This window comes from Quercus suber, unplaced genomic scaffold (assembly GCF_002906115.3).
Source record: "Quercus suber isolate HL8 unplaced genomic scaffold, Cork oak 2.0 scaffold_140, whole genome shotgun sequence".
NCBI lineage: Eukaryota > Viridiplantae > Streptophyta > Magnoliopsida > Fagales > Fagaceae > Quercus > Quercus suber.
This window is the reverse complement of record NW_027069601.1, coordinates 415,489-427,922: the sequence shown is the minus strand read 5'-3', so window position 1 is coordinate 427,922 and position 12,434 is coordinate 415,489. Positions and strand designations below refer to the sequence as shown.

The window sequence follows — 12,434 nt, the reverse complement described above, 5'->3', positions numbered from 1 at the left end:
TAAAAAGGAGATTTTCCTCCCAAATATAATATCAAAATGTTATTTAATAATGAGTGAAGCTATTTCTCATTACTTTTATTGGTTTTGTATGATTCTTATCAATAATCACCAATACTAAAGAAGAAAACAATTTTAACGATCATTTTGTCTTTTACTCCCAGCGACCAAACAGGATACAAATTTTGGCTATGATATTCACCTCTTTCGCACATGCCACCACACATAGGGCTCCACCTACAACCTAAAATTTTGTTAGATAATATTCTGAAGTCATTACCCATGGTACCGTTGCTAAGCTTTGCAAATACAATATGTACAGAATAACAATCCAAGCATTCCACTGTCCAAACTTTTTTCTCTGCTGCTAGGGTAGCTTATATTCTTTTAATGTTTTATTTATTTATTTATTTTAGATGGCATCAAATATTGGGTGTGGCCAATCTTCCTGTTGTTGTTCAATCTCTAATTATGTGGCGGTATCAGAAGTCTCCGAGGTGGTTACTCTGGAAGTTGAGTTGGTCTTGTCATTTTAGTTTTCTTTAATAATATTTACCCCATGATATATGATTTTTTTTTTTTTTTGAACTCAGCACTAAATTAGTTATCTTGATGAAGAAAATTTAANAAATCCTTAGATCTCACCTACAATTTAATTTATCAAAAATCAAATAATTCAAGAAAACTTATAACTGTATCCAACAAAAACACTATTAAAATATCTCATAATTGTCTACTTATCTCACACCAAAATTCCACCTCATTATAATATTTTTCTTATATATATATATATATATATTTGCCACCATTTATGCCTTAAGAGATAAGGTATAGACCTAGATAGTACTATGTCACCTAGGCACAGGACGTATGCATAATATGTAGTATATATTCTGCCACCATTTTGCTATGAAAGATAAGACTATGCACCTAAAAGTAGTACCATATCACACTAGACCAGGACGTGTGCTACACTTTAAGCTTTCTTCTTCTTCATTTCAAATTTTTTTTTTTTTTTCACTATAATTCGTGACTTGCAGACTTCATTGACTTGCTATTCACCCCTACCAAAACCAATAAACAAAATATAATAATAAAAGAAGTTGAAGGCTGCCATGTTTCTTGCTTTAGCAAATCAATACGATGCTGCTGCTGCATCGACTTTCCTATTCACCAAAAGTACAACTTTTTAAGGCAGAACTGTGTAGAACCGGACCACCATGACTATGCCTAATTTTTCTGCAGATCCATCTCTATTCTCTACTGAACACAATATGGCGTAGGAAAACAATAACTATTATCGAAACGGTAGAGATACAGTGAAGTTTGGATACGGATTATTCTCACGTCCGCATCTTGCGTTCATGTTTTGACACTTTTTTTTTCTTTTTCTTTTTTTGTTTTTTCTGCTGCCGCGCACGCTTTTTGGTAAACAGTAGCCATCGTTTATTGACTTTTCAACTCCCTCTTATCGTTTTGTAGGTCTCATAACAGTTACGGAAAATTAACTTCACTTTTCAATAATTTTTATTAAAAATTTTCACAGTACTATTTACTTATTTAAAAATTATTTTTTATAATGTTTTATTTACAATAATCAATTTCAGAACAATAAATTTATTAAATGGACCCATGAAAATAATTTAATCTCTTCTTCTATTCAAATTATAAAATTCATTAGATATTTAAATACTCCTTGGCAAAATACAAAAAAACACTCTAATTCCAAATAAAGCTTAGATTTGATAAGAAGAAATTCTTAGGCTCTTGGGTAGTCTCATTTCTCAAGACATCTATCAGTATATCTGACTTAAAATTAGACTATGTAAACTAGGGTTTCAACCTTATTTTCTAAAAAAACCCCTTAGTAATATTAATTATAAAAGTTGATCCACATAAACAAATTTACTTAAATACTTTTTTTTTTTTCGGGTATACACATAATTTTACATAATTTTGACTATAACTTTTACTTAGTAATGGAGGTGGTGAACCCACCACCACACCTATACCATCACAACTCATCGTAATGTGAGTTGTGGCAAAAAATTGTATAAAATTATTTAGTATTAACATTTTCCTTATCATACGTAAGAATAGAGAAAAGAAAAAAACTTTTTACATCTCACATTTACATAACAATACACTTTAACAATTATTTTACAATTTTTATATAAAAAAAATTATTTAACAATTACATCTCACATCTCACATTTAAAAAAAAAAATTATATAAAAAAAATTATTTTACAATTTTACTTTAACAATACACTTTACATCTCACATTTTATTTTACAATACATCATATTAAAATCATCTTTAAAAAAATTTTACTTTTAATAATGGGACCCACACTCAACTCACCCAAAACAAAAATGCACGCCCAACTCTTGATTAAAAATAAAAAATAAAAAAGAAGAAGAAAGAAATAGAACATGCTGTATTGCTGTTTGTATTTATTTGTGCATCTTGCTCTAATTTAGCTCCCCAAATGTACTGTTTTGTGCATTTTTTGTTAACAAGTGGGAGCCATTTTCCAAATGAGAATGCTTCAGCATTTTTAAGTCAAACAAACACGGAGCTTTGATATTTTATTTTGGCAAAAATATCATTTCGATCCGTATTGGTCTGTATAGATTGAGAGGAATAAAGAAGATGTAGAATAAAGTAGATATGACTTAAAATTAACTTATTTTTAACAAACTCTACTCTATTTTACTCCTTTTCACTCCCCCCTCATTCCCCCTTCTCAATCCAAATGGGTCTTACATTTTAAGGTTGCTGTTAATTTGATTTTTGTTAATTTTAACTTTCAATCAACTTCTAGTCAATTTTCGTTAGAGTTGTTGATAGGGATCAAAATGATGTAGGTATCAAAAAGGTCTTTTCACTTACTATTTTTTTTTTCTAACGGAGTTGAGAGTACTCAATGGTCAATACAGGGTCAAGGCCAACCAATACCATTAAGGATACAAACGTTATCTTAAAAAATCAACATCTTACAGACAAACAAGTCAGGATGGCCGAGTGGTCTAAGGCGCCAGACTCAAGTTCTGGTCCTCTAACGAGGGCGTGGGTTCAAATCCCACTTCTGACAAAAACATACCTTCTTAATTTTTGCTTTCTATTTTTTTATTTTATGTTTCTATTTCCATATTTGGGGAACATGGTCAGTGAAAATTTCATAGCGTTTGTTAAAATTCCCGAAAATCACAGTTTCTGTAAATAGTTCAGTCCTCTTTAAATGATAAAATTCAGAAAAAAGATATTTGCTTCTTCTTCTTCTTCTTTTTTTTTTTTTTTGTTTAAGATAAATAGGAAATATCAATCATCACATTTCTTATATTCATAAAATTTATTATACTTCGTACGCCCAACAATTATTTGTATTTTGGTCCTTTATATTTCAAAGTTTTTATTTTGAATATTTATGTTTGATTTCATTTTATTATTGGTCCTATTGTCCATTTTTCTCAGTAATATGACCATTAAGGGTATGTTTAGTAACTATTTTTTCCTCTTATTTTCTGTTTCCAAAAAAAAATTTCTATTTTTGATATTTAAAAATTTGTTTGGCAACCTAAAATGAACAGAAAACGAAAATTCTTCTCAAAACTCAATTTGTAAAGGAAATTGAAAACTTGCAAAATGCAGTTTTCAAACTTTTTAGTTTCTTGTTTTCAAAAGTTAATAAAAATATGCGTCTAATTTAATGAATCTATCTCATTTAATGAGTTAGCTATAGAGTTCAAATTCTAGTAACAACATATTTCAGTATTTTCTAGTTTTTCTCTTCAAAAAAAATATTTTTTCAATTCCAACTAACCAAACATGTTTTTGATTTCAAAAATACAAGAAAATTGTTCTCAAAAACTACTTTTAAGTGCTCTTCATATTTAAAACTTAATGAAATACTAGCTCTAAAATAATGTGGAATGCAATAATTTCATTGGTCTAGGACAATAGGATTCGTTCAGTAGGCACTTGGAATATATGGTCTTTAATAATGAAAATAGCAAAGGCAATTATTAGGAGAAGAATACATATAATATGCCTTTAGGAGCTAAATGATATCTTTAATAATGAAAATAGCAAAGGCAATTATTAGGAGAAGAATACATATAATATGCCTTTAGTAGCTAAATGAGTAGACAGATTGAAGATACATGATGTTTAAAAAAAGATAAAAGTATAATGAGGTTGGGATAGTCAAAGATAAAAGTTTTATAAAAAAGTTGTTGTGGTCCGCAAATCAGGAATAGAATTATGTTAATAAAACTTGTTTTAAGATACAAGACAATTAACATACTTAGTACATACCCCTCAAATAGGGTTAGAATTAGAAGTATCCATTAATCAAAATTTACATGAGGAAATGGATGAACTGATTCAAGGATTACCAAACAAGAAAATGTTTTTTATTGGAGAAAACCTAAATGGTGATATTGGAAATGATAATGGGGATTTTCAAAGAGTTCATGTGAGGGAGATGGAGTAAAGAATGAATTAGTGGATGATATTTTGACTTTGCAACAACATATAATCTTATATTAGCAAATATTTGGTTCAAGAAGAGGGATCCACACATAAAAGTGGCACAAAACTTAATCAAATAGATTTCTTTTCTTTTCTTTTTTTGAAAAATTGATAGTATCAAGAGAGAGCATAATCACTCAACATAGGTGGTGAAAGTTTTTTTTTTGAGAAGAAACATAGGTGTTGAAAGTGAAACTAGATATTTGTATTAAAAGATGGATGGGCAATTAGACAAAAATACCCAAAGGCTTAGATGGTGGGGTTTGAAGGGAAAGAAACAAGACGTGTTTAAAGATAAAATGGTCGAAGAAGGCAAGTGATATTTTTTTTATTATTTTTTTTTGAGAAAGAAGAATACAAGTGAAATTTAGACAAAAATATCAACATTTTATTTGGAGAATCTAAAGTATGTGGGTGACCAACCAAAGATACCTGGCAATGAAATAAGGAGGTTCAAACTTCAAAAAACAATTAGACTAAGAGAAAGCTATAAAAGCCTATCCAAATGTATGGACAGTGCTGCTTATAAAAATTACAAAGTAACAAATAAGGAAGCAAAAAAAGTTATCCAATAAGCTAAATTTAAGACTTATAATGAATTATTTAGCAAGCTGGGAACGAAAAATAGAGAAAACTATACTTATAAACTTTGCTAAGACATGGGAAAAGAAAATAAGAGACTTGAATTGTATCAAATGCATATAATTTAGGATTGAATGATTGATTGTTATTGGCTATTTTTTTTTTAACGGATTGTTATTATAGTTTTTTTTTTTTTTTTTTTTTTTTTATGGAATTAGAAAGTGTAACACAATATACACTACAAAATTTTTGAAAATGCTTATCATTATCAGTTTTGAAATTTAGAATTTAAAATTTAAAATGATATTTAAATATATAAATATGGAGTAATGATTGAGGTTCTGTATTATTATTATTTGTATTAGTTGGCTTGTTGCAATAATTTATGCCAGGCAATTCCATTTTATAGTCCATTCAGCACGCGAAATAGCAGTTATAAACTATAAATAAAATCCACCAGAATGATATGGAAATTTGCCAGGTTTCTGTTTTCACATGTTCATTTTCTGTTTAAAAATTGGCCATTGACGGAAAGTACAAAATATGCTTTGAAAATATTTAAAATTTAAACAGAAACCATTTGAAATTAAAGAAATGATATTTCAATATAACAATAATGATTGCCTTTCTGTACAATGAGTTGTTGCAAAATTGTATGCAAGCCAAATTTTTTTTTTTTTTTTTTTTTTTTTTTTTCACGATCCATGCAGCAAATGAAACTGCATTACAATATAATGAACCAACCAACAAGACGCAACACTTGTTTAGGTAACATTGACCAAAAATGTTAAATCTTCATCTCTTGGTCCCATGAACTTCCAGCATAGTAAACCCAAAATAAATCAGTATGACAAAACATTGGTGTCTCTTACATAGCCTCCAACTCCTGTGTCTCTGAAACTTCCTTGGGAAAGTTGAGCCTAGTTTGCTTGGTTCGCTTGCAAGGAACTGGAGAATGCAAATAGATAAAATTAGTTAGGTTGGAGTCCTTGGACTACATGATGTGCAATGTGTAAGCATAAATACTGAGAAGGAAATGCTTTCAAAACCTTTTGCCTTGTTTTTGTCATTAGATTCAATGACAGAAGATTTCCACTTCTCATAATCATGCTTTTCTGTTCTTTTGCGCTTCTTGTAACTTGAAACCTGCAAATGCATCAGTGGCTTCATTTGACAGTGCACAATCTAATTTATGAGTAGACTAAATGCAGGGACGGAGGCTGTATAAAAATAAATTGGGCCCTACAAATTATTATGATTGGCCCCTCCAAAAAAATTTCACAGAACCTTCTTGCTATTAATAGAAGAAAATTAGTCTAGCATAACTAGATAGGTCATCTAATACATGAGTCTAGACTACTCTTAACTCAATTTAAATAATAATAGAAGAGAAAAGAACCAAGTGACCCACCTACTTGCACAACGTGCCAAGAACCTAAAGTTTCTAAATTATTGAATAGAAAATAGTCTCTAGTTTTAAAATTCCAATTAGCTATGAATATTCATCATTTTCACAATTCATGCTTTTTTTTTTTTACTGTTGTTTTGCTTAGTTTTCTCTTTACTTTGATTTTGGATAATGACTTTCCTTTTTAAAAAATGTCATAAAGATATGTTCATTGTTAGTTTTTATGTTATTTCCCTTTAAAATATATCAATGATTGCATTTAAAAATTTACAATTCCAATATTTAATTAGTTTCTCAAGTGGACTCCACTCAAACAATACACACTTTTACCAAAATCTTATAAGTCCCTAATCTCTAGGTGTCTTTCTTTTTATTTTTTCTAAGAATAGAAAAAGAAAGTTGTTCTTATTGTTTTCAATTTTTAAATGCAATGCGCGTTGCTCAATTTGGTGTGTTTTTCTTTTCATTTTTAGCCTTCAAATTCATTTATTTTGGTCCCATCATCATCATTTTTTTCACAAAATTTGACGCTAGAGATAAGAAACATTCTCAAGTCTTAACCCCCTCCCAACTTGAAAAATGAAAAAATTGTTAAGAATTTCACCATGAAAATGATAACAAATGGAATTTATTTTATGAATGGTCATCATCAAGCACAATTCTAATAGGAGATGCTAAGGCTTTTAAAAAAAAATCTTATATATGTTTATAGCAAATTGAACAAAAAAATTTTTTTATCTTATTTGAGTTTTAAAATATTATAAAATGTTAAATTTGACTATTTTATATAGAATATAATTATTGTATTAATTATGAGTTATGAATAGCATATAAATATATAATTCGGCCCCCCAAGTGGAAAATCTTGGCTACACCACTGACTAAATGTAAAATAATGAATACAGAACAATAGATAATTTCTGAACAGGTCACTTTAAACCGTAGTATTGAAAACTTTCATATATTTAGGCAAAACAACCATTCAAAGATAGTCATGTAAAACGGTAATCTGAAGAGTGAAAAGGGCTGGAATGGGAGAGAGGCGGTAAGATGGTTTTTAGCTGCTATTCCTTCCCCCCTTTTGGATGACTTTTAACAGTTACTATCACCTATTTGGTTTATGGGCACAGACATTGCATAAAGTGCAGAAGCAATTCGTAATTCTTTAACAGTAGAACAAAAAACCATCTAGGTCATACAGCAAAAGAGGAATTCCTTTTGAGCAAAGCACTATCAACATGGCATCAGCAAGGACAATGGCCCAATTGTTATCAAATTAATGGGAACTGATGAATGATGATTTCAATGCAATTGAAGTTAGAAAGGTCTCATTTGGATGCATTACTCGACATCAGCATGATCTAGAACCAAACAAGATTGACACATTAACCAACAAAAAATAAACAATTATTGAGGCTGTTATAGTACCTCTGGTCCATCATCCGATAAATAACCACCATCCTCAATTTTTCTTTTCTCAGGTAATACATCCAAAAGTTCTGCAATTCAAAGAAGAAAGAACAAGCTTAAAAATATTGAATGAAAAAAAGGGGGATTTCAAGTAAAACACGCTAAGTGACAACATAAACACCTAAAGAGACAAACCTCGATTTCCCTTTACATCTCTAGGGTCTTTCTTCTCCTCAATTCCCACAACATCATGGCACAAGTCCTTCATGGAAGTAGAAACCTGCAGTAGTAAACCATTATCAATGTCAAGCACATTAGAAGTAAAGAATGAAAACTATAGTTGGCAACACAAGTCAATTATGCATAATAGAAAAATGTTTTTCTTACACTAGAGAATTCAGTTTCAGATGCACCACAGAGTTCAATCAACTTAAGCTTGTCTACCTTGAGCTGTAAAACAAGCAAATCAAATCCCAATTAGTTAAAAACAAGAAGAGGTCACTAATTTCCCTGCCTGAAAGAAACACAGATAGGGATCATTGTTCATTGATGTACCCACCTTATGCTTTTTAGCACACAAATAGAATGCCACAGCAATAAACACAGGGCGAGTGAAGTCAGCACTTGCACGACGAGAAGCCGGCAAAGATGCAAGAAATCTGTTCCTGTATCTGAAAAGCAAAACACCATAAAACCATGAGTGATGCTTACAATACTACAAATTTTATTACATAAACATTACAAACTAATTCATGAATTCTAAAACATTACACTGTCATTGACATTGAAATATCAAAACACTAACATTCTAACATTTAACATAAGCTCAATTAGTGAACTGTATAGCAAAACATGTAACAAACTCAACTCTCTGAGGTATTCTGTCAAACATGTAGCAGATAAGACTGATATTTTTGCACAACAAAAGAAAAACAAAATGTGGATAACATAAAAGGAATTTGGACTTACAGAGAGAAACCCTTGTTCACAATAGGTATGAGCCTCACGCACCCAAACTGAATCGCCAATTCTCTCACATCCAAGTTGTTCCTTCAAAACCCAATTCAGTCTCAGCCACCATTACTATAACATTACAATAAAACTAACTATATAAACAATAAATAAATAAAATAACCCACTTGACACCGAGACCGTTCTGCAACAAATTGAAGGACCTGTTGTAAGCTTTCTCCGACATGCCACTCAGCTTTATAGCGCTTTGCCGATCAAACAAAGCGCCATGCCTGTTAACCAAAATGACAACACACTCAACAACAAAAACGATAACCCAAAAACCAAAAACCAAAAAACCCATTAAAGTAAACAAAGAAATGTACCTTGTAGCAACGATTTCTAAGCAGATTATAGCTTTGCAAACCTCACCCTTCAAAAAAACAAAATAAAACAAACCCAATTAATATTTTTTGTTAATTATTAATTTATTTTAACTGAATCGAAGTGAATTGTGAAACTTACGACGCCGATGATGGAAGAGTCGAACTGGACATCGCAGAGGCGGCGGAGCTCGGCGGCTTTCCGGGTCAAGTACTTGGAGTCAGAGAGGTCCAGCTTCTTTGCAATGTCTGAGAGATCCATTTCTTCCGAGTCGGGTCAGGAGGGTTGTCGGGTCGGGAATTAGAGAGTGGGGTTTGGAATTTGCATGGAAATGGGAAGAGAGAGTGAGAATGGAATGGAGAAGAAGACATTTGATAGTAATAAAGTGAGCGGGGAATGTGAATCTTGGATTTTCAATTTTTCATTATTTTGGCGGGAATTAACGGGATTTTCATTTTACCGGGATTTTTTTTTTTTTTTTGGCGGTAAAATTGAATTAATTAAAAATTATGGGATGCTTTCTCGGCGGTGAATTTGCATACTAAATTTAAATTCTAATTAATAGATTTACCATAAATTTTTGGGGGGTGCTTGGGCTAATTAAATATTCCTAGCTTATTTTTTTGTTGGAGAAATTTAATGTCATTATTTTGTGGAGCCATGATGTATGCCAAAATTAAAGAAAATATATAACATGCTAGAAATTAAATGCTTTGGTGAGAGATTCTAATTGGTATTTACCAAATGTGTTCCCATAAAAATAAAATACAAAAATGAGTGGCAAAAATCTCCGAGCATCCACATTGGTGATGTGAAATTGCTAAGATGCTATTTTTAGCACCGCAATATACAAAAAATGTGCTACATTGATGATGGTATAGGTAAACAATTTAACTCATCAACTATAGTGCACAGTTATCTATAGTTGTGCACTGTAGCTCAATCGTAAAGCAAAATAAAATATTTTATGTGGTTGTGAATCTTGTGATGATAGCTGTGATTGTCACTATTGTTTATTATAATAGATATATTATTTTATTGTATTGTTTATATTATTTTAATATACTGAATGTTAAAATAAAATCATTGATTTTGGGTGTTTTGTAAAATGAAGTGATAAAATAAATAAAAATAGTTTTTTATAGTGCCAAAAGCTAAATTTTTTGGCACCACCAATATTGATGCTCTAAATTGGCTAACTTTCTCGACAAAAAAAGAAAAGAAACAAGGATTGGCTATTGTAGCTTCTTTTTTTTTTTTTTTTGAGAATGAATTGGCTATTGTAACTAGTATACCTTTTTGGGGCTAAGACCGTAAGTGTAGTGTAACATTTTTTTTTTTTTCATTGGATTATTAATGCCTTGTTTGGGCTGAAAAATATTATCACTCATCACTCTATAACTCATTTCGTATCACTTAAAAATCCTCAAATATCACCTAAACCCAATTATGTTTTCAAATCCAAAAACTCAAAATGTGGGACCCACGCTCTGACCTAGTGATGTGGCTATGCAGATGGGTTGTAGTTGTGGAAGCATATGCTCATTAGAGTCGTCGGTGGGGAGTACGAAAAGGAGCTACGGATTTGACTATTCTCTGATTGTAGGGCTTGCTAATGTGAGGGTATTTATGAAATTGCTACCCATTACTCATCACCCACTTTGGTGAGAACTAAGTGATGGAAACAAAACCCCAAAACCCATTCAAACAAGCACCTTCTCTATGGGACCCACTTATTTTGGATGATGAGTGATGGAAAACCACAAATCCAAACAACCACTAAGCTCTTGACAATAATATATTGATGACTTTGTGGATTATTAAGCTTTTAGTCATGCCCATCAAAAACAATATTAGTCTTAGATTTTATTATATTTTTTTTAACATGTGTACGCCTTTATTGGTTTATGATTCAATATTTTGGTGCCTTAGGTGTTGAGGAACCAGACCATCTGCATTTGGTGGCTACTTGGTGGCTAAACTCTATTGCAATGAAGATATTACACAAAAATATTTCTGACACCAAGATGATAAAACACTTGATACCTCTCATTCTCATTGCTTTCAATATGAAAAAGAGGGCTAAAATGTGGAAGCAAATGCTCATTAGAGTCGTTGGTGGGGAGTACGAAAAGGAGCTGCGAATTTGACTCTTCTCTGACTGCAGGGCTCGTTGATGTGAGGGTATTTACGAAATTTCCACCCATTACTCATCACCTAATTTGGTGAGAACTAAGTGATGGAGACAAAACCCCAAAACCTATCCAAACAAGCTCCTTCTATGTGGGATCCACTTATTTTGGGTGATGAGTGATGGAAACTCACAAATCCAAACAACCACTAAGCTTTTGACAACGATATATTGATGACTTGGTGGAATATTAAGCTTTTAGTCATACCCATCAAAAACAATATTAGTCATAGATTTTTTTTTTTTTTTTTTTTTAACATGTGTACGCCTTTATTGGTTTATGATTCAATATTTTGGTGTTTTAGTTAGGTGTTGAGGAACTAGACCATCTGAATTTGGTGGCTACTTGGTGGCTAAACTCTATTGCAAAGCCGATACTGCAATGGAGGTATTACACCAAAATATTTCTGACACCAAGATGATAAAACACTTGATACCTCTCATTCTCATTGCTTTCAATATGAAAAGGAGGGCTAAAAATGTGGTTTTATTAAAAACCCCAATTAAGTATTTTTTGGAATATGGCATCCAATTTTTTATTTTTTGGTTTAATGAAATTAATGGACTCAATGGTAGTGAGGTATTAAACTTAATTATCATATTGTAATGTTTTATCTATTATCCAACTCTTTTTGTTTTTGGGTTTGGGTCATAAGAGTTTGCCAGATTGGTATGACCCATTAAGGACATGGTATGAGTAATGTTTTCAACTTTTAGTCCATCCATTTAAACAATATCAGGCAGTCATACCCGAACCCACCCAATCAGACTCACTTGCCAAGTCTAAAGACAAATGGCACACACAGCAAAAGACTAATGGAGTCTAAAATGGGCTGATTAGATGAATGATGCCTGATCCAGACCCAAATCAGTTATAATAAGGCCGTAAATATGGTCGCAATGATTCTTCTTACTAATTGGGAATGGTATGGAAGAAAAGAAACCAACTGTGGCACCAAACCAACACAAATGCCTG

The 12,434-nt window shown here is 31.4% G+C and overlaps 1 protein-coding gene and 1 non-coding gene across 2 annotated transcripts; one reads left to right on the top strand and one right to left on the bottom strand.

The window, feature by feature from the left end:
• Positions 1–3,009: 3,009 nt before the first annotated feature.
• TRNAL-CAA (transfer RNA leucine (anticodon CAA)) lies at positions 3,010–3,093 on the top strand. Its single transcript has one exon. It is a non-coding gene; the product is annotated as a tRNA-Leu (tRNA).
• Positions 3,094–5,671: 2,578 nt separating this feature from the next.
• On the bottom strand, positions 5,672–9,678 carry LOC112031619 (origin of replication complex subunit 6). The gene is made up of 10 exons (XM_065776700.1): positions 9,409–9,678; positions 9,270–9,316; positions 9,072–9,176; positions 8,902–8,982; positions 8,492–8,603; positions 8,320–8,382; positions 8,128–8,212; positions 7,951–8,021; positions 6,164–6,260; positions 5,672–6,062 (listed from the first exon to the last, which is right to left on the bottom strand). Exons 1-10 carry the CDS (start codon positions 9,526–9,528, stop codon positions 5,983–5,985), a joined length of 861 nt encoding a protein of 286 aa, XP_065632772.1. The 5' UTR covers positions 9,529–9,678; the 3' UTR covers positions 5,672–5,982.
• Between the last annotated feature and the right edge of the window lie 2,756 nt (positions 9,679–12,434).